The 22,852-nt window shown below is 40.9% G+C and overlaps 3 protein-coding genes and 1 long non-coding RNA gene across 4 annotated transcripts; 1 reads left to right on the forward strand and 3 right to left on the reverse strand.

Annotated features, from left to right (window-relative positions):
* The first annotated feature begins 527 nt into the window (after positions 1-527).
* Positions 528-3,549, forward strand: LOC104964614 (uncharacterized). Its single transcript, XR_800440.1, has 2 exons — positions 528-1,480; positions 1,904-3,549. It is a non-coding gene; the product is annotated as an uncharacterized lncRNA (long non-coding RNA).
* On the reverse strand, positions 3,540-9,615 carry LOC104964613 (leucine-rich glioma-inactivated protein 1-like). The gene is made up of 8 exons (XM_010793447.1): positions 8,841-9,615; positions 8,595-8,666; positions 7,931-8,002; positions 7,777-7,848; positions 6,851-6,922; positions 6,265-6,434; positions 5,504-5,668; positions 3,540-5,419 (listed from the first exon to the last, which is right to left on the reverse strand). The coding sequence occupies exons 1-8, from the start codon at positions 9,035-9,037 to the stop codon at positions 4,602-4,604; spliced, it is 1,638 nt and encodes a 545-aa protein (XP_010791749.1). The 5' UTR covers positions 9,038-9,615; the 3' UTR covers positions 3,540-4,601.
* Positions 9,616-13,311: 3,696 nt separating this feature from the next.
* Positions 13,312-19,254, reverse strand: LOC104964615 (cone cGMP-specific 3',5'-cyclic phosphodiesterase subunit alpha'-like). The gene is made up of 22 exons (XM_010793449.1): positions 18,787-19,254; positions 18,182-18,334; positions 17,713-17,802; positions 17,427-17,567; positions 17,265-17,339; positions 17,090-17,154; positions 16,926-16,992; positions 16,768-16,815; positions 16,529-16,678; positions 16,091-16,234; positions 15,943-16,008; positions 15,703-15,849; positions 15,320-15,427; positions 15,114-15,223; positions 14,926-15,013; positions 14,688-14,788; positions 14,468-14,575; positions 14,103-14,166; positions 13,949-14,023; positions 13,777-13,860; positions 13,540-13,687; positions 13,312-13,456 (listed from the first exon to the last, which is right to left on the reverse strand). The coding sequence occupies exons 1-22, from the start codon at positions 19,252-19,254 to the stop codon at positions 13,413-13,415; spliced, it is 2,544 nt and encodes an 847-aa protein (XP_010791751.1). The 3' UTR covers positions 13,312-13,412.
* Positions 19,255-20,122: 868 nt separating this feature from the next.
* On the reverse strand, positions 20,123-22,155 carry LOC104965267 (free fatty acid receptor 4). The gene is made up of 4 exons (XM_010794225.1): positions 22,142-22,155; positions 21,472-21,973; positions 21,259-21,390; positions 20,123-20,509 (listed from the first exon to the last, which is right to left on the reverse strand). The coding sequence occupies exons 1-4, from the start codon at positions 22,153-22,155 to the stop codon at positions 20,123-20,125; spliced, it is 1,035 nt and encodes a 344-aa protein (XP_010792527.1).
* Between the last annotated feature and the right edge of the window lie 697 nt (positions 22,156-22,852).

The following is a 22,852-nucleotide window of genomic DNA, read 5'->3' on the forward strand; positions in this document are numbered from 1 at the left end:
CTGTGTGTTTGACTGCTAGCTGTACATAACACCTGACGTGGAAACGTTACTCGTGGGACGGGGCTACAGAGCTGCTAGAAAGACAGTCACCCGGTGCATTCCTCCGTCTGGAATGTGGTGCACTTTTGCTAAATGTTTAGACAAACTGCTCGTGTTACCGCCCTTACATGCTAAACTCCTTATTGCACTTTTGGTAACGAGCATTGTTCCACATAGAGCCGGGTAAAGTTTAACCACACCTCGAGCGCTTCTCTCCGCCATCTCCTCCGTGTGTATTGCATGCATGCTTGCAGAGCGTGTGTGTAAACTGCCCCGCCCCTCGCACACAGACGGAGGGGAGAGATCTCTCGTCGGGTTGGAAAGATAAAAAAATACATCCATAGACGCATTTTGTAGTCTTATTGCATATTAGAAACGGAGTTGTGGCGAAACTAAGACTGAGATATTATTGTTTATGTAGCAATAATACCATGACATTATGTTTTAAATGTCTCCTGTACCGATAAAAAGACCCAGATAACGTGTTGGAGCTTAACTTCCTGTGGAAACACTCGTGATGACGTCACCAACGACGAATCGACGACTGAATTAGTCGGGCAACTAATTCTTGGTCATCGATTAAGTGGATTAGTTGTTGCACCCCTATTATACATCCACCCTGCTTCCCTTTGCTGTCCAATATGATAACCAAAGGGGTAGGACCACATCATGCACCACTGCACTCAGCTTTCAAGCTGGTCCATCTGGTCGAGGCTCACAGCTTTTCTCTCCTTCTCTCCCCAATAGAGCTATGTCTTTCAGGCGTCGACCCGGAGGTAGGAGAACCAAAACGCTTGGCCTGCACCTATCCCCCTGTCCAAAAAGAAAACGAGGTTCCACTAGACTCTTGGCCCGTGGTTACCTTAACACCTTTATGTATGTGTGCCCACCAACAAGCCACCATCCTTGCCTACCGCCCGACACCCCTGTTATGCCATGTATTTCCTTCCCTTGTGTCCACTTCCTCAAGAACAAACGTCACGGCTCACCTCAGTTTTTGCTGACGTAAGCCTAAGCCATGATATCTGCCTTTAAAATGGCTGGCCTTCCTCTCCTTCTCTCCCTCGTCTCCATCAATAAAGTAAACCAGTTATCGTGATAGAAAACAGAACTAGACTTGGGAACCATGTTCTCCATTCCTTACAGATTAGTGGGGATTAAGGGAAAGGGTAGCCGAGGGATGATGCATTGTTATGGTGAGGGGGCTACATTAGTATGTGCATCGAGAAGTCACAGTCACCCCCCATGTGCTGAACCCTGATACCCGGGAGTGTGGAGTCCTTTCCTGGCATGATGCCTGGACACCCCTCCTCTGTGTCCAGTGAGGATTGGGGTTGGGGAAGCCATGTTGACTTCAGCTCATGGGAGTAACAGTATGACCCTGTTTGTTTCAGGGTGCCTAGTGAGGGAGAGGCCAGCCGGCAAGGACAGAAACCCCAAGGTGAGGATTTGTTGAGGCTTTATTGTCATTTATACATTAGCTTACAGCGTGATATGTTACATGAAAAGTTAGGTCACAGCTCCTCCAACAGTGCAAACACAATATAACAGATACAAATAGTTAAAATAGTGCCAAGTGAATACAAATAATATAGAATAGTGCAAGGATAGTCAATAGTGCAAGGATAGTCTATATACAAGTAATTGGAATATGATATATTAGATAAATAATTAGTAAGTTGCAAACCGATGAATGTTATGGATGTTCTTTCAAAAGTTCAGGTGTTTACCAGTCTTATGGCCTGTCGAATGAAACTGTCCCTGAGTCTGGTGGTTTTAGACCTCATACTGCAGTAGAAAGCTTGTTAACAACCGCCGCCTCCTTTAAAGCCTCTCTCCACTTCTCTTTCTGTCTCTGTTGTAGAAGTGTGTCAGGCGACACTAAGGAGGACGGCAGTCGGGACTCGAAGCCTCGCTCGCTCCGCTTCACCTGGAGCATGAAGACCACCTCCTCCATGGAGCCCGCCGAGATGATGAGGGAGATCCGAAAGGTTCTGGACGCCAACAGCTGCGATTACGAGCAGCGCGAACGCTTCCTGCTGTTCTGTGTCCACGGCGACGCTCGCCAGGACAACCTGGTCCAATGGGAGATGGAGGTGTGCAAGCTGCCCCGCCTCTCCCTCAACGGCGTGCGCTTCAAGAGGATATCGGGCACGTCCATCGCCTTTAAGAATATCGCCTGCAAAATTGCCAATGAGCTCAAACTGTGACGGCAGATGGAGTCGCGGTCAGTCTCATCTCATCACTGGATTAGTGTTGACTTACAGGACAAAATTCAGCACTGAAGGTCCTCACCTCGCAGAATCAGGGTGGACTCGGCTGGTAACGTGCAATACTGGCCATGAATGTACTGTACAGGGTAGTGGATCAGAGAGGAAACGCAAGGTTTAACCTCTGTGACGGAGAGATAGCAAAAACAGCTTACCCCTTTCTCTTTTTTTTTTCTTCGTCCGGCCCTCTGCCTCTCTCATCAGCCCGCTGCTCCTCGTTATAGCACACATTCAAGTAACAAATGCAGTATGCAACTGAAGATGACCATCCTGCAATAATGTTTTCAATCTCTTTTTCTAAACGCCTACTTCACGATCTACTCTCCTCGCTGAATAACCATTAAAGTTACTGAAAGCTAAAATAGCCGCTTTTCCACCTGTGTTAAGTCAGTATATAGATCAGGCTGGATCCCGTACTAAAACTATGTAAAAAGAGAATTGTACTGTATGCATAACATCTGCAGGTACTGTATTGTATATTCATTTTGCGTTCTGTACAGAAATGTATTGTCAATGTCTTTTTTCATGGATTTTAGTTTTTTCCTAACATTATTGATGTCTCTTAAGCATTATCGTTTCAGTCTGTGAGGTTTATTTTATTTTAATTTTTTTTTAAGAGCCACCATCTGAAAATAGTGTTTTTTATTTTATTTAAAGAGCACTAAATTATTTTGTGGAGTATTAAGGGATGTGTTCCCTTGCCTTTTATGTTATATTTTATTTGCCTATGGAAAAAAACACTAAGTTGCACCACATAGACTTGAGTAGTAACTTTGGTTCAAACTGAAAATGTGTTCACTTTATTTCCTTTCAGCAGTAGGTGATGTGGAGATCCTGCTGCAATTGCACAAGTTTTCCTGGGTGATGTGTATGAACATGAGAGTATGCGCCTGTATTTCTTTCATGTTAGTTTGGTAGTCCTCAATTACAAAACAAAGCAGGGTTTAGTTTGGTGTGCTTTAGAAAGCGGAGGACGAAACGTCTTTACCCAGAGGAGTGAAGATGCATGAAAAGTCAAACAATCACCTGAAAGAAGCAGTTTCTAAAGAGCCCGATTTAATCCTGCCACCCGTGTGATTGTGCAGGTACTTGTGTATCTCCTTGCTTGTGTTTCTCTTTCTTTCTTTTTTTTTCCCAGCGGATTTTATTGTATTTATTCCATTACATTGTAATGTGCTGCTTTGTAGAATTGAGGCGTGCACTTTGTTGGAGAAAATAAAAAGGATTTTATTTGTTTGTATTTATTTTTATTTTATTTCTCAGACACAACTAACTCAAAGATTACAATTTTCCCAAAGCGATGAAGTAGATGTGTTAGTGCGTGTTGTGCACATCACACTGAAGCAATGTCATGCTACTCAGTGCCAGCAGGGAGCTCAGATGAGATGTCACAATTAATAATGTAAACCTTTATTGACTCTAAATAGCAAGATAATAGTCAATAACTTATATATAGTCATGTCACAACGTTTGTTTTTGCATACATGTTAGTCAAAGGTAAAGCATTATGAACAGTTCCTTTGAGTGTGGGAAATTAGTTCCTGTGTGCCCAAAATGTTTTCCATACTTCTTCAGAAGAACTCATTTCATTACTTTAAACATTATACAAACTATTAACGATAAAAATGTAAGTTGCAAACTTACAGGTAGATTCTCACACAACATTTCTGTTGGTTTCCAAATTATAAACAATTTAAAATCATTTTCAGTAACAAATATGTATCTAACTAGCGTGGTTGGTCCCTCTTAAACTTACAAAAGCTTCATTTACAAATCTTTAAGCGTACAAGTGGAAAGACAGAAAAATGTAAACATTTCATTTTGGCAGGTTTGTTAAACATGTTAATAGGATAAAAAGTACCTTTTCATTATTTTCTGTAGATAAATATATGAGATTACAAATGTATAAACATCGCTGAGTCACATGAAAAGCGGAACACAGAAAAGAAAAAAACTACTGGCAATATGTAATGTGTTGATGAGCATGGATGATGCATTCGTCAGGGTGGGACGGCCTGTGTGAGGCCGGTCATGCATTAATGTCTCGACAACATATTGGGTGTAATCCTAACTTGAGGTGCATGCATTGAACTCAACATGCATCTCATTCAAATATATTGAGTTGAGATGCATGTATCTTTACATGTATCATGATCTGAATGGAATATTTAAAAAAGGAAAGGGTTATGCTTGCCTTGCTCAAGTTAGGATCACCTGACGTTTGTTGCAGTGTTGTCTGCGGCAACAAACATCACCCCAAACAGAAACCACTCAACCAACCAGTCCAAACAATCAGGTGCTCAGATCTATGATCAGGTGCTCATAAATCTGAGTTTTCCCTTTGAAACTGGAGGCCAGCAGGAACTGCCGGTTGTCTATGGAGACAGGAGAGAAGGCCCTGGGCGCCTGGATGTTCAGCTCCTGGAAATGGACAAACTCGCCCTTCTTGGCATCCCAGCGGTACACCTGGGTGAAAGAGTAGTCGCTGCCCAGGATGGCGTACTGCCAGCTGCCCACAGAGAAGGGCTGGAACACCATGGAGCCACGAGAGGGCACCGTCTGCAGCTCTCTGAAGAGGGCCCCGTCCCAGCGCATCACTTTGGAGTCGCCGATGAAGCGCGTCAGACAGATGAAGAGTTCAGAGTTGACCTGAAAATGCTTCACAGCGTAGACGTCCTCCATCTCTGGGATGTCGGTCCGCCTGTCGAACAGCTTGGTGCCTTTGTTCCACTGGTAGATGACCGGCCTCTGGGAGCTGCTGGACAGGACCAGGTGAGGTTTGGAGGAGATCTCCATGAACTCCACATCTGTGTCCCGGTACCACGGGTGGAGAGATTGGTGAGAGTAGAATCCGTTGCCGTTCCACTTGTAGATAGTGGTGGAGCCGGCCTTGGAGCTGTCTGCGACGACGAAGAAGGATTCTCCATCAATGCGGAAGGTCTCAACATCATTTGGTTTGCGGATTTTCAGGATGTCGATGCCTTGGAGCTTGATGAATTTGTTGGCAGAGGTGTCACGCTTATAGATGTGTGAGCCGCCAAACAGCTGAGCCACAATCACAAAGAGCTGGTCGTCAATGACCAGAGGTTTGCAAATCACTGTGGATGTGCCTGGTGAGGAGAAAGAAAGGAGAAAGACATTACTTTTATGTCTCCATCTAGTGGCTTCTCTTAGACTCACACAGCTTTACTCACTGTCAATTTCGTCAAAGTTTCTGAAGACCATCTCCACATGGTCCCACTCTAGAAAGCTGCATTTCCCAATAAAGGGCTGGGCAAACACAACATACTGGTCATTCCCAAAGGAGAATGCCTCCACAGAAATGGATTCAAACTTCAGGGACTGGTAGGATGCGAACTCTGTGAGAGAAACAAAACCACATTTCAAATAACATTGCAAATGTCAGGGAAGGCTGTGATGTTAAAGGTCCCCGATTATACTGTTTTTCATCCATATATAATAGGTCTCAGTCAGATATATACAAAACATGTCTCTGAAGTGTTTGGCTTGAAATACTCAACAGATCACCCATTGTAGCATCCCATAATCCCCTCTGTTTCAAAAGTGCTGATTCTCTGTCTGTTACTTAGAAGAGAATAAGGAGCCACTCCCCACGCCCCTATGAGAGATATGTGGTTAAAAAGAACACAATGGTGCTCTAGGAGGAGGTTCGGGTGATAAAGGGGGNGGGGGGTTACCTTGGTTGGTGATTGGCTAATGGTTACACAAGCCAAAAAATCGTTATGACATCATAAAGTGGCCAAAATCTGATCAGCTGATTTTCAGGCAGGTTTTTATATAAATGGATCTGGACAAAATGTGAGCAAATCTTTTTTTCCTGAAACTTTCAGAATCTCTTTACACAGAGGGGACACATGTTCATGTATAAAAGACATGGAAACGTGGATTTTGCATAATAGGTGACCTTTAAATGATATCATCCTTTGTACTCCACCTGTGGTGATGCAGTCGAAGGATTGCGGCACCAGATCGTTGATCTTCTTGTCCAGCTGTGAGGCCGGGCCTTTACAGTGAATCTGATCCACTGTGGCGTTGGTGCTGTAGATCCACTCCACCAACCACTTCAGCTTACAGTCACAGCTGAACTGGTTCCCTCGCAAGTCTCTGAAGGGAGAAAAATCACCAAACTAATTTGAGGAATCTCAGCGTCTTTGAATGGATTATATTTTTAAACACTGCAGTCATTGATGTATGACTGCTGGCTCTGCTCTCTGGCCCTCACAGCTTCACTATGTGCTCTCATTAACATCAAGAGGGACTACAAAGGAGAAGTGAACATCTTCAGCGGGTGATAGATTGGCGAACTATCTCTCTTCCTCACTGCCGCATATCATTTTTATGGCGTTAAAAGCACCACCCACACATTTTTCAAGCCTTGGATGGAGAGGAATAATGATCCAGGGTTCTATATATAGAAGAACTCATTGTCCTCGATAGCATAAATTATATGTTCAGTTATGTAACCTTATGTGATTTATCTCTTTGTTTCAAGATGACGCAGGATTTAAATTCATACTCACACTTTCGTCAAGGCCTCAAGACCATTGAACAAATCTTTGGGCAGAGTCTCCAGATTATTGTAGGCCAGGCTCCTGAAGAGAGAAGAGGAATAACTGATCAGATATAATGGCCACTTGTTTTCGTTTCATGTTCTGTTTAATGGACCTCCACATTAAAACGTTATATTGTTTGTATGTTCATTTGTCGGAGGAACCTTGAGTGGTTTATACAATCTGAGCGCAGTAATTGTAACACAGTGGTTCACTCTGTGTCCTTGCTGAGAAATAGAACGATCTCTGTTAAATAGCTTAGGCACATATTGGCAGGAGACTGAAGGCAGGAACATTGCTTATTATGAGTTTGAGGAAGCTATTTATAGAGCCTTCTCATAAATGTTATGGCCTTCTCTTTTTACAACTAGAAGAGGAACAAATAACATCTATTTGTTTAGGTGGTATTTTATTTTATTAGTTTTCTTAGAGCTTTTACAGAGATATCATGACATCATCATGTGTTCGAGCTCAACAGGTATCTAGAGTGCGTATGTTTTATCAATCATTTTCTGACATCAGTAAAAAAAACTAAATAAATAGCTACCCTTTATCTGTAACCATTAAACAGGTCTTGGGATTTTTTAGCTTTAAAAAGTTTGACAGAGAAAGACACAGGATTTATTTTAAACCAGTTCAACAGCTGCACAGTTTCACATAAAAATCTCTGTTGCAACAAATATTGTGTAATGAACTTTGTCAGAATGTCACTGGAATAGTTCTTGCCTGCACCTGCAGCATAATTATATAACAGCTTTTAATGATCTATAACCAAAAAAAAACATTGGTGATATGATTACACATTAACATCAAACATAAATGACATCATCATCCAATTGTTAGTACTGCATCTGAAGAAAAATAGCTCTATTTTATGCATAACAAATATTACTCACAGATGCACTAGGGTTTTCAGTCCACGGAAAGCATTTGGTGAAATCGACTTGATCTGGTTGTTTTCTATGAAGCTGGAAAAGATGTTGAATAAATGCATGAGAATGGAGACAATCTTGCTTATAGAAACATCTTATCAACGTGTCATCTACTCACAGATACTCCAGATGAGGGAGACCGAGGAAAGCATCCTCGTCTATAGATTCCAGGTTGTTGGCTGTGAAGAGACTGTGCAGAGAGATCCAGAACATTTCACTAATTAGACACCAACAAGCTGTTCTCCCACATTGGCAGCAAAACAGACCTGTGATAGAAAACACTCTCTTCCTCTTAACAGTGACCAAAATACAACAAAAGACAAGGATCAATGCTCTATCACAGTAGGATCTGTAGTTTTCCATTTTTCATGAGTAAAGGGGGATTCCCTCTTAGAAAGGAGGGATTCCCCATCTATAAATCTCCTGAAACCAGGTGTAATTCACAATATGCACAAAAACATGTTAAGGCAAGTCTTGGATTAATGTTCAACAAAGGGACTATTCTACTCTAATATAAAAATCAGGGAAAGGGTTGGGAAAGGTAATTCTCTCCCAAATTATAATTGTTTCAGCTCCAGATTGTGATTTATAGTCTACCGCAACATCTATTCTAATATAAAATCAGTATATCATTTATTCTAATAAAGTCAATACATCATTTATTCTAATAAAATCAGTGGGTAAAATGTCTTGATCATTAAACATGGCGTTGGTCACCTCACTGGGGACTGACATCATGCAACAAAGACAGAAGAACAAAAAGATCCAGAGAGATTTCTCACAGGAGATGCAGGGCAGGCGTGTGGATGAAGCTCTCCTTCGGGATTTCGGTGTATTCAGACTTGACGAATGATCTGTGGAGCAGACAAAAACAAACGTTAGAGCCCATGGTGTCTCATCCGAACTGTTAATCCAGTCTGCTTCTGGTCTATGCATTGTTGTGAAGCAGCAGCATAGAAACCCACGTCCCAACCAGCACATCCCCCTGGTTATGAATTCTCCATAAAGCAATAATTAACATGACTTACAGTGATATGACATCGGGGGGGAAGCTGCGAGGGATCAGTCCTGCGCTTTCACACAACGCGTTATCTTTGGTGCATGTACAGGATGAGGGGCAGCGAGGCGGTCTGGCTCTCTTGCTGTCCACTACAAGTAACACGGTGGCCAATACCAGTACGCAGAGCCAGGGCGATCTTTTGGACATTTTACTTGTATTTGTCATCCTTGAGAACCGCTGCGGGCACGGCCTGCGTGTCGAAGAGTCCTACACATTAACCGGGGTCTCCGCTGTGGTTCCCGGAGGCCAAGCGACGCGCTGTCCGGTTTGTCTCCGTGCGTCGCCGCCTCTCTCTCTGGAGGAGATTAAACTGGGCGCTCCGTACGTCCACAGCGCTGTAATTACACTATACCCCCAGACCAAAAAACCAACGCCCACCGTAACACAAAAAAAATCACAATCTAATACAAATCCACGCTGTAGTGCCCAAAGCTCGGGGAAAAATAGCAGCTGGCTCGGTGACAAACACGGTGTGTGTGAGGGCAGGTGGGGATCCCAGCGGGAGCAGACGGAGCATCACATCTCCATCCAACACCACGCCTATGTGATTTCAGCAAACGCCACACTCTCCCCGGAGGATTCCGCCCAATGCTAAGCAAAGGAATGGTGTTAATTCCCGTGAATCAGCTGGAGAGAAAAAGACACCCTGACATGAGCCAGCGGATTGTTGCCTGCTGTGGCGCAGACGCACACGGGCTTTCTATGCGGGGATCGGGGGGGAAACCCGAGGAAAATGAATTGTCATCATGATAATATATCTGTATGATTGTCTCAGAAGAGTACCATTACATAGCTTGTGTTATTTTGCCCTTTGTACTGTTGTTTTTTGCTACAATTTTAATGCAATTTTGTGTTTATTTCCTGGTTTTCCCTTGGTTTCCATGGCGACTGGTGGATGCAAAGTGTGGCTTTCCAGTGATGTAGGGGTGTGGGGAAGCCCTCCTGTCATCATGACATCTGCTGTGTTTCAGGCAAATTAACCCCATCCCCCTCAGGCCCCTCACAGACAAAGGACAGGTCTTTGCTGACATCCTGTTTTTCACTCTGTGTTTATTTCCTTAAAAAAAAGCCATATAAGAAAGCCTACTCCCTTCATTTATTATATTTCATTCCGATTATTAACGGCCTTCAGATGTTTTTATGACACTGTTGTGACATGCAGTCTTTTTATTCAACATCTAATTTCACAGATCCCTCCAGAGGATGTAAGATTGATATGTTCGTTCCCTGTGCCTGACAGGGCTGCATGCGTCAGAGCATTCTCGGAAGAAACATATTACTCTGCTGCTTTCTATACCTAATGTGATTACACCATTGATATCCAGTGTCTGTTTACGTGGATTAAATAAATTGACTTACACAAATGAAAGCTCTGCATTCAGAGTAGCACGGTCACACTGTGGTAGCAGTTTCATGGTATGCTGCTTTACTGTTAGAGGGGTGGAAGAATAAAGCTGGAGATCCTTTAAAGGAGACTGCTCACTTCTGAGAGGAAATATTCAGAGAAGTTGCGGACTTGAAGGAGCTGGAAGGGACACAAAGTGTTTTTTTATAAGCAGATGTTGGAACTTAATGGAGAACAGTGGTTGTTATTGTTGTGCTGCAAGATGATGGTTAGACACTACACTACATTTTTCATAAATGCCGTCATTCATGGCGCGAATAGAACACACACTGTCCAGCAACTATTTGACCACAGCGATGTTCGCAGTTATTGATACGCCTTTGCCTGTTTCTGACTGACTTCTGGGATCTGTGTTATTGGTTTTCTGTAACAAATTGTGTGACTATATGCATGTGCATGACTTCATCAGTATATCTTTAAAGTTAAAAACATTAAAAAAAAACTGGCATTCAAAAATAAATGTATTCCTAAAGCAGACATTCATTTTTTTTCATTGCAGGTTTAAAAACGGTCTTCTTTGAAGGCCTGACCTCCCCACTAGAGGGAAATGTAGAGAAAACAAAGGGCCCTGTCAGAGGTGGATTCATTTACCAGCTCTTATAATTATATATGGATTTTCTTAAAAGTCTAATCTACATACAGTAATTATCTCGTTGTGATCACTTACTTCTTAACACTTCATAATACTTAATTTAATCCAGATATTATTGGTTAGGTTACTGGCCATTATATTCTATCCTATTTCTGTCCTATACATATTATATTATATAACTATATTTCACCTTGTCTTACATGCCATACAATAATACAATAATGCATCATATAATAATGTATTATGATAGTATACATTTTGCAAGACATTTTATATTAAATTCACATAATTTGTTTAATTGATCTATTTATACTTTTGCTGTTAATGTGCTACTGCAAAAAAAAAAATCCACTGTGGGAAGAATAAATATCGTATTAATCTTAAATAAGTTATTTAAATAATTACCAATATGGTTTTAAATCACTGTAAGAGAAAATGTATTTGCATATTTCACAATCAAACATTCATAATCCTCCTCCTCCACCAGTGAAAGCCGCACATTAAATGAACATGCTGTTGTTTTGCTGTTTGACCACACATGCTTAAGGTGTCCTCTCAGGCCTCAGAGCTGCTTACCTCTCATGACGCCCAGGCTTTAGTAGGTGAGATGCTCTCTGGTTCCTGTATGAACTATGCCTCAAATCAGTAGGATTATTAAAAATGGCAGAAACACAAGAAAACCTCTTCTTAAATGTACATAATATTAAAAAACTTTCAGACACATATTCAACCATCACTGCAATTAAATATGAAAAAAAAAAGCACAAAAGCTGAAAGAATGAGATAATGTTGAACCTTAATAACCAACTATTTGTTGTTGAATTTTCTGGCCATATTCTAACTTAGAAGTTTCAAAGGATTTTGTAATACTCACACATTTTCCTAACATTTTAATGATCAGAAAATATGTGTTCTTGTTATAGTAAAAAGCAGTGGGAGGCAGGGATGCCTTCTTTCAGGGATTTTCTCACGTGATGTAACATAACATCTGCTATAGCCATCCTACAGTAAATAAGGTCAAACAGATCCAAAACAGACAAAAGACATTTATCTTTTTAAGTCCAAAAAGATCATTGTCAAAGGACAAGACACAGGACTCTTTAACCAGCTATTGAACCCCATGTAAACCTTTTGATATTGATATATTTCTTGTTTCTGTACTCTCTGTAAACTATGATATGAAAGTAAGTGTATGGACACATTGGCTAGCTATAGCTTTTGCATATTCCTGTTGCTCATAAGGATGTGCATGTTCATTCGATGAATGAATATCAGCAGCCTGTAAACAGAAAACAGTAACGCAGGTCTCCTGTAAGCTTGTTAGCAGTTCATTAAAGGCTGGTGTTTGGTCAGGCCTGCTCTCCTAAACCCTTTTAGCTGTAACTCAGTAGTAGACGCAGTGTAAACAGACGCACCTCGGACAGTCCTGGGATCAGGAAGGTTAGAAGTCTCCATCAGGAAACTCCTTCTATTCAATAATGTGCTGCCAACTATCTCATACTCAGACATCCATGATGCACAGCATAACATGAATATCACCCTTCCCGCTAAACATATGTAATTGGGCCACTTAAAACGCACAGCATGAATGACTTGAAAATAAACTTTATTGACATTGGAGATTGTCTTTTACATGATGCTATTGCACATACAATTATGTATTTAATGCTATTCATTAGTTTCTGTCAAATTTTTTGGCAAAGCATTCGCTGAGATTTAAATTTCTAATGTTAACAAACGCGTGCATCAGAAGAAAACTGACATTGTTCCGTTTACAAGCTTCGTTTAGGAAAATAGCAACACCATCATAACATAGCTCAGTTTCTGCTATACTAGTGTGCTGCACAGTTTATGTATGACACCTTCCCGTCATGTAAATACCACATGATCTCTGCACACGTTGACTTATGAGCAGGACAGCAGTATTTTTAATTTATGTAAGCAGTGGACTTAGCCAAAGGGGCTCAAAGGGGCTCAAAGGGGCTTATAACCAAATCCAATTCTGTCAAATCTTCTTACATCTCTCACCCATTTACTATGGACATATGCTTGACATTTTGAAAGCACTATTTGCAATCTAAAAAATAAATGAGTTGAATAATTGCTGTTTGGTAAGCTCTTTCTATACAAAATAAGAGCATTTTATTTGACTATTTGTATTCCACCCCAAAAATAAATCATATTAGAAGCCTAACATGTCTACTTAAACCATGGCAAAAGCAAAAGAGAGCGAGCTAATTATCCTGATATTATATTCAGTATAAATTGTCATAATGGATACAATCCATTCTTTAAGTATATACAATATTAATACATGTTTTTATAGTATGACATAAAAACTGTATGTGCCCAAGGTTGATGCAATTAAAACAGCTTTCTAGATCAGAGAATATTTGTAATATAATAAATATATTGTATATAAAAATAATTCTTCATGGGTTCTTTCACATTAGAAATGCCCTCATCTGTTAACACACATGCTCATACACTTCCACACACACATTCAGACACACATTCATAAATCCCTCGATTGTCCTGGAGGTCTAGCAGGTCACGCATGTCTTTGACTTCCCGGCCTCTTGAACACCTTCAGAGAAACAAATAAGAAAGACGGTGAGAGGAAAGTTGACGTGAAAACACAGAGTGATCAGGAGGGATGTGTTGACGCACCTTCGCCTCCACCCTCCAGCTTCTTCTTCTCGTCTTCGATAGCTTTCATTTTGGCCTCGTGGACGTCTGCCAGAGCTCTCCACTGGCCTCTGTTTATATTCAGCCCATCGAACATCGGAGTGATCTCTATGTGAAAGCGAGAAAACTCCTACAAACAGAAAATAATTTAGGGACAAAAGTATATAAATATGTTGTTTGCGTTCGTGTTTATTTACATTATTTGTGTCTCTACTGTACCTTGTACACAAAGGAGCAGACAAAGTCGATGAAACCACATTGCATCTTGGGTAGCTCCTCAGAGTGATCTCTGTCCATCATTGGCTATAGAAGACGAGAGATTATAATTATTGGTATGACTTTATGATAACATACAGTGCAGGCAACATACCAAAAAGCATTAGATTATTACAATAGGCTGCTGATCAAGGACAGTCCTCTCCAAGTCGCCCTGCTCCCAAAACTCTGCTGCCACCATTAGAGCGACCTAGGACCAGTAAGACGATGAGATCAGATGAGTGATTCATGTTTCATTATGATTCAGAAGCCGGAGGAAGGGAACGTACCTTGCTCTGAACCTCCCATGGCTTTGTAATGGCTGACAGGTCACAAGCCGTCATCATCATTGCCCTGCGGAAAACAAACGTCTCTATTAAAGAACATTTTCTAATGACAGAGAACACAAGACAATGTTTATTTTTTTATCTGTATTTTTGAAAATTATGTAACTTTTTATCTTTTTTTTTAGCATATTGTTTATTATATTATAACTTAGTACTTTTTTTTAACGCAAGTAAGATATGCAACACTAAGCTGTCTGTGGCTCTTTCCTGCTGTAACGCTGCAAATGTCCCCTCTGTGGGACTAATAAAGGTATTCTGATTCTGAAGACGGACAGCGTTTTTTCACATGTTTATAAACTTGTATTTACATGATAATTTCCTTCCTGGTTGGATTGGTGGAGACGAAGTGGACCTTGTCTTTCTCGTCTGGAATCCCCTCCACAGATTCAACGATTTTCTGGAACATTGTTCTCTTCCTGAGAGAGGAGAAGGAGGTTAAGATATTTTCAGGAGTCCTTAAAAATCAATTAATAGGCTTAAAAATTGTTACTTTATGTTGAAATGGAACAAAAAAAACTCCTCACGTACTTGAAATAGAGGGCGAGATCAGTGGCAATAATGCAGACTTCAAACAGATGCTGCACTGTTTCAAACTGACGCTTCTGAAGGTTTTGGAAGATGTTCAGGTTCTGTGATCGATAGCAAAGAAAAAAGTGAGAAAACACAAAAAAAAGAGCATGAAAAACATTTGCCATTAGATTAGTTTTTGTCTATGTCAAACCTCAACTACTGTCAATCACATACATGTAAAGCTATAAGCACCCACCTCATTCTCCATCAGGGTCTTACTGTACTCAAGATGATGCCGCTCCATTACTGAGGAGCTGTGCAGTTTTGCCAGTGGGGACTGACTCCTGCAATAGTCCAACAGAACAACATTCCAAATGTTTTAGTTTCTTTTATTATGTCTTTTTCAGTTTTCACCATCAATTTAAAAAATGATAAAAGTCTTACTTTGTCTGGTACAGATTGTTGGTTCCTCTGTGGTCAATATCGTGGCAGAATCCAGCAGCGACCATGGCAAAGACATCGAGATCGGTGTAATACTTCTTCAGTTTGCCTGTCTGTAAAGGAGCAAAGAGGTCAACCCTGCATTGTAATAGAAAATCCACTTTGTAATTAAAACAAAATCGAATTTTGGTAGGAGAAATGTGCCTCACTAGAAGCAGAGAGAACATGGTTTGTCCAACGTTGAAACCGTGCCTCCAGTTGTGGTAGGTGACGTGACGGTATCCCCTCTGAACAGTGAACATCCATCGTGTCAGGGTCTGCAAAAACAAAACAGAGCTGCGATCAATCTTTAGATTTACATTGTCCAAAAACAATTTCAGAACACATCTGTATCTTCTAGGTTTACATAGTGACTGATATGGTCCAAAGTCATACAGCCCAAAGGAAAACACTGGTTTAAACTTAAATGAATTCTCTCTGAATTCATAATGCACATATGTTGGTGTGTTGTGTGTTTCAGGGGATGGTGCGCTGCCCACACAGGCAGGCAGGGGGGAGTGTCGTGAACAGGCAGGTTTCCTCTCTACTGTACCTCGGCTGGGACCTTGAACTTCTCCACCACCCCGAGCTCGAAGAAGCAGCGGATGCCACACTTTACGAGTTCCAGCTCTGACAAAGCGAAGTCACTGAATCGGAACTCGAGCAGCTCCACCTTCTTGGCATCGGGGATGTTGGTTCTCTGCACATTGGAAACAGTGTAAACCTTCAGTAAACCATCACAAAAGGAATTTATGGAGGACCATTGTACTCCACCCATCACAGTGCTGCTTACCAACAGTTTGTACATCTCCTTCTGGTCACAGTCCTCTGGTGCAGAGCCAAACTTCTCTTGAGTGTTCTGTGGGGGAACATTGAGTTTAAAAGGGAGCTTGTTCCACTAATCTGTTTTCACTCTAGTTGAAGTAATATCAGTAGCTTACCAGAATGAGCTGCACGTCATCAAGTGTGGCTGTTGTTTGGTACATGAGCATTTCCTGGGTAATATCCTTCCTCCACTCTGCCCTGTTCAGTTTGTCGTATGTGTCACTATTCAGAGTGGACCAGCCAAGGAACTGGGTAAGAGCCTGGTGACATGGACAAATACAATTAAATTATGTGATTCCAACAGATTCTTCCAAACAAACTATCTCCCACGGTAATTTCAATGATAAAAATATAAAAAAGTATATTAAAGAAACGTTTATAGTTTATTATAACAGCATTCGAAGAATTGAATTGGAGATATTAGAATAGGACAATGGTATGACATCATTTTAAACACAAATACTAAATAAAAAGAAATTAGGGCTACTGTTAGGGCTTGAAAAGTGAAACAATATAAACAAAAAGAGCCACTGAAGACGAGTAGTTTCCCATACTTCTGTAATTTGTTCATCATTCTCGTCAAATGGTTTGCCATCATTTCTGTTGAAGAAAGTGGCAACTCCAACAATTTCTTCCTTTTTGTTGACGATGGGCAGGGACAGGACGTTCTTAATCTTCCATCCAGTCTCATCCACCGCTTCTTTCTGTCAAACAAATCCAACAGAACATCCAGATTATTTCAGTGTGCAAACATCTGAGCAAATTTAATTGAATGCCGGTTGTTGATTTTCACCTGAAATGCAAAGTAATCGTCTGCTTGAGCGTTCATCATGTTGCAGATCTAGAATAAGTAACAAATAAAAGAGGTTATCACAGGTGTGTTTGGAAATCAGCAATTCTCAAATACACCGCAGTGTTCCCATTGAAAAAAGGAACAAAAATGGAACTTACAAATCCGTTCTCAGCCACATATGATGGGAGGCCGCTGACCAGAGCCCAGTGGTCCGCAGGGGGGCCGCTGTGAGTTCAGAGGATGAGTACCTGCTCGACTTCTTATTACACCAGTTAACCTCTACAAATATGAGAATAAAGCTACAGTGCATTGTGATACTTACGGGATAACTTTAATTTCCTCCTTGCCTTCCAGCAAGTAGTCAATAATCTTGTAGAAGCTGATTTCCTGAACGGGTTCACATAAGAAAGCATTTATTCATATTATATTTATATGTTTAATCTCGACAAATCAGTGAATAAGGATAATGGGAATATAAAAAACACTGTCGGACTTACTCTGCCATCAGGTGTCTTGGGGCCTTTGTATGGCTCCTGGTCCCCTAGTTTTATTGCCCACTCATCAAAGAATTCCTGGTGAACAAAAGGCCAATATGTTTCCATATTTTTAATAAACACTTCATTAAATGTTTAGCTTTCTTCGAACTTTTGTTGACGCACCTTTTCTTTGGTCATGTCCAGGAGTCCCACGGAGTATCTCTCACACTTGATGTATGTCCTCACTGTGTATAAAGCTTTGTGAAACTGCCTCTCGATATCTGTCAACTCTTCAAAAACTTTGCTGGCTGACCACAGCAACACCTATTGAAAAGAAAAGCATTTATAATTTTAGAGCAGCTGGAAAATATTTCCATTTTTATTTTATTGAGAAAGATGTCAATTTTCTTTTCATGCTGTTATTGGAAAAAAACCCTGAAAATATACAAAATGTACGCTGTATTTGTACCTGACTTCTCCTGGATTCTACATCCCACATGCAGGAAGTGTGACCTTGGAGGACGACCACACTAGCAAAGTTTATGTATTTGTTGAAGAGCTGTGACATAAGAGCAAAGAATCATATTGTCTTTGTGAATTATTTTTACTATGTAATGTTATTAATCTTCAATTGCAACAGATCAGAGTACATTTCTATATTGGATGACCTCTAGAGTCACAAAGAGGTCATGAAACAAGACAAGCAAACACATTTCTGAGCTTCCTCTCCCTAAATGGATTATAAGTTGTGCTTTCATAATGGCGACCTAAAGTACAGTCAAGCCATTAATAACCAGGTCAAAGACAGTAAAGCTGGTGGGCTAAACTGGTCCTATGATGCGACCCTGCTGCTGGATTTGTCTGCTGCACGTTTCCCAGCTCACTTGGGGGAGGCAATAATACCCTCTTATTAAAAATTGAACATCCTGTCCACTTACCTCCTCATCACTCTTTGAAAATTCATCAGCACCCTGTTTGTTGAGTGCCATGATGACACCGACGGGCTCCTTTTCATACATGATGGGGACAGTAACCATGCATTTGGTGGTATATTTGGTCTGTTTATCCACAAAGTCATTGAAATGAGTGTTCTGAAAAAATAACAGGAGGACAGGTAAATGGGTGCACACAGAAAAAATATTACTATTATCCTACTAAAATACAAATCGGCATTAAAGTGACTGAAGCAGTTGTTATGTTAAAAGCTGTAATTAATGTTCAGGTTAAAAAGCCATGCTACTTTTAATTGAAAACAAGTTATTTAACCTATAACCTATAATATAATATATTTTTAAAAACATCCAAAAGTAATTGTTGGGCTTTAATAAAACTGAATAATAGGATTAATCTACTGTATGTATAATCTGTAATACAGACTGGTGTGGTTTGTTAGTTCCACAAACCCCATCTATTTTGTCTTATTTGAACATTTATAAATTCAGGGTTCTATAATCAAGTTTATATTTTAATGAAGCCCAGTATCATAAATCACTAGTTCCATTTGCATCACATTTCAATGTAATTATCTGTGGCACTAGCCCACCTTCTTAACATCCGCAACGTTCTGAGGCTTCTTGGTGTGAGCCGTCCATCCAACAATTCCCATGTCGGTGGGAAAAACAATCTCTACATTGGGATTCACAAGATTTTTCTCGAATGAGGAATTGTGGGTCACATCGAAGAGGACCGTGGACAGCTCAGGTGTTCCGTTGCGAGACCTGTAACCGAAGTAGCTGCATCGATCCGCCTGGATCAGCAGAGCAACCCTCTGGAGAATTTTATGCAGAGTTTTCTCCATCGGGGCGTTTGTCTTTAACTCCTTTATGATCTCGAATATGAACTCAGACTCCTGGATGGTGCTGACATCCTTGTAAGAGGATGGCTCTTTGACCTGCACCTGGTTGTTGAAGGCAGCAGTAATCACATCTGCCTGGACTTTCTTGTCGTAGTACTGCTTAGCGAAATCGGGGTTGTTGTCAAGAAACTTCTCTACAGTGTCCTTGTCTGCCATGTTGTACAAGTTTGGATACACAATCCCCTCTGAACAAAGATACTCCTTTTCCGGTGTGTACAGCAGTAAAGATGAGGCACTGCGGACTCTACCGAGACATTTTCAGAACTCCTCTGTGGACAGCGCTCCCACCTTCTCCTCTGTAACAGAAGGTAGTGAGTGGCTTACTGGGTAAGGGGATCCAAGGGGGCGATAATAACTTACGCAAGGGTCATAAAGCTGCTGAGCTTTCTTAACTTGTAAATCCTGCCGCCTGTCATTTTAGTGGGGACAATCCCATCACAGGTTATGTTCACCGAGTTATGCGCATGCATGACCTGCACTGTAGACCAGATTATGATGTCAAGACTGCAAATGATCCTGAGGATTTCCTATTTTTTTCTGACAATAATGAGATCTTGGCAAACTAATGTATTTTAACCATACAACCGAAAAGAGGGTTAGAGGAGCCATTGATATGCTGATTAAAGCTGTATGAGTGTCTAAGAGAACTAGGAAGCAGCCACAGAGGTAATGTTATTATACAGCTGATACATTCAAAAAGAGCAGTGACAGCTATTTCTTATATTATAATTATTATAGTCCTCAAGATAAACAAGTGTTTATTTCTAGAGACTGGCTTTCCTGGGCCACTTCTGTCAGATGCAGCTACATTTAAACAGCGACAGGGTTAAGTAGGATTGCAACCTGCAGCATTGATCTTAATTACTCTTGTTGGCAGGCAAACATTGGTTGGTATAGTCTGGTAGGAGACACATACTTGGAGCAAGCAATGGAATAAAATAAGTGTTTTTGTTCACTATAATAGACTAAATAAGCTGACTAATAAAAATTAAAACTATATATTTATACAGAACAACCTTGATGATCATTGATGCATCCCTTGCGTTTGACCACTGCCACGGTGTACTTTTCTCAGCGGAGATACAACAGATCTGCAGCAGAACCTGCGCCAGCGGTTCTTGAACTGGAAGACGGAGTAGAGTATGGGATTGAGGGCTGAGTTGGCCAGTGTGAACGTCACCACCCAGAAGAACATGGTAGAAGAGACTTCTAGGTGACCCAGGAAGTTCCTGGCCAGGATGACAGAGGTGGTGATGAAAATGGGGCTCCACATGATCAAGAAAGAGAGCACAAGGACCAGAAGGGTTCGAAAGAGCCTCATATCTTTGCGGGAGACATTGTACTCGACAGAGTCTCCAACTTGGGGCTGGCTGTCTCGGTGTCGGAGCCTTAGTTTACTTTTTTTATAAATCTGGAACACAAATAAATAATATTACATAATAGTGGCTTCCTTTTCTTTATGAGAGCATACAAAGTGGACAAAAAACATTAAATTAAAACCATCTATGTAACATGGTCTGGTTGAACATATGGAGCACCGTCTCAAACTCCCATGTACTTCCCAGAGCTAAAACTATGTGTGGCTGACAGTCTGTATCACTTTAATGTCCACATTGGCAGAACTGATTACCCATTGTACTGTTGACAGTTGATAGTGCAAAGCTCTGCACCCACACCCACACATTTTCACCTCCAGTAATTATTAAAGGACATGCATCTCTGTTCCCACAACAAAGAAATGACTAATCATTGCAGACGGCACAAAGTCAATAGATCCGCAAATAAATGAGCATGAGCTGGGATTAATAGTTTAATGAGTAATACAGGGATCTCTATGCAACTTAACAAAGTAAGGGATAACATATCATTTACAATAGTGTTATTTAGTATACAAAATCCAATTTGGGTTAGATAAGGGGTAACGTTTACTCTTGTTAATAATTTGTTACAATTTTAGCTAATTACTTAGCATCTTATAGTCCATGTAAGCGTGAGTGTCACAGATAGGGTGGCAAGGTAATGACAAAGGTTGGACTAACTTATTGTGAGATTTTTTTCACAGAAGGAAAAATAAAAGTGTAGTTGAGATTTCCTGATCCTAAAAACTCCACCCTCCTAAAGTATAAACACTAACTTCCGGACATTACTCCATAAACCCACCTGTAATATTTTGCTGTAACTGACCACAATAATGACTCCTGGGAGAAGGAAGCACAGGGCAGTGAAGGTCACGTTAAACACAATCTCTGCAGTTGGGTCAGGCCACTTGAGAGTGCAAATGTGTTCACGTTTCTGTGGAAAACACAATAAAACACTCATTTAAAAAAAGGTAGCAACATTTAGCTTTCCTTACTACCTTCAATCTTTCCATACCTGCCGAGGGAAATCCAAATTGATCACGGTGAAGAACAGACTGAGGGGAATGCAGGCGAGTGCACAGAAGGCCCAGATGAAAAAGAGGGTGGCAGACACCATCCTGCGGTTTAAGGTGGGCACGGCCTGCAGCTGAAGGATGGCCAGGACCCTCTCCACACTGATGGAAGCCAGGGTGGTGATGATGACACAGCCGCTCATACAAATCACATACAGCACAATGTGACAGGTCCTAAACCCCAGCGTCCAGGACACAGTCCACCGCACGGCCACTATCAGCGGGATCATGCTGACAAACAGCAGGTCGGCCACAAACAGGTTGAGGGTCAGAATGGTTTTGTTGGCCAAATGCCTGCGTTCCCAGATCAGCAGGGCTGCAGCGCCCACATTGGCTGCCACAGACACCAGGAAGACAGCGGTGATAACCAGGGTCTCAAAAATAGTGATGGCAACATGATCTAAGTTTTCCCCCCCGGAAAAGAAGGAAAAATAACTTTGGTTTCTTAAATGGAGAAAGGGAGTGTGATGGTGAGTATCCATATAGATGTAAAAAGCGTGTCTACTCCTGCAGTCTGCCAGAGAAGTGAATGGGGAAATGAGCTGATAAGAGACACCAGACAACGGGAGGAGGGTTAGTGGTGACAAATCTGTGATGCTTTGTTCTTCCTACCTGAAGACAAACATTACGAGATGTTCTTTGTGCTGTGCAGTTAGACATTATTCTGGGCTACTCCAATATCACATTAGTTTCAGAAAGCCCTTTCAAAGACAATTTGTTTTCTAACATCAACTTGCATTTCACGCATTTAATGACACACTGTTCTGTCGGCTGGGATTGAAACGACTTACTTATGTGTCAATCCAATTTCAATCAATTGAGCTATTTAGCGTGTAAACCTCAAAGAAGCCGACGAGATCTAATTAGTTAGACACCACTTTTATTTACGCTGTGAATTAGATTATCGGGTTTACTTCCTCTGTAGTAATGCAGTAATTGACCAGTGGCGCTCCCCAAACACAGGATTTTCATCTTGGGCAAAACCTACAGGGATTTATTGATAAATTAAGAGGAGAAATTGACTCAATACATATTTGTTTTATCAAAACTAACACATTTATCATATACAGTGGGGCAAAAAAGTATTTAGTCAGCCACTAATTGTGCAAGTTCTCCCACTTAAAAAGATGAGAGAGGCCTGTAATTTTCATCCTAGGTATACCTCAACTATGAGAGGTAAAATGAGGGGGAAAAAAAAAAGAAATCCAGAAAATCACATTAAAGAAGAAGTTAAAGAATTTATTTGCAAATTATGGTGGAAAATAAGTATTTGGTCACCTACAAACAAACAAGATTTCTGGCTCTCACAGACCTTTAACTTCT

The sequence above is a fragment of the Notothenia coriiceps genome, unplaced genomic scaffold, assembly GCF_000735185.1.
Source record: "Notothenia coriiceps isolate Sejong01 unplaced genomic scaffold, NC01 NC01_scaffold00037244, whole genome shotgun sequence".
In the NCBI taxonomy this organism is placed as follows: Eukaryota; Metazoa; Chordata; class Actinopteri; order Perciformes; family Nototheniidae; genus Notothenia; species Notothenia coriiceps.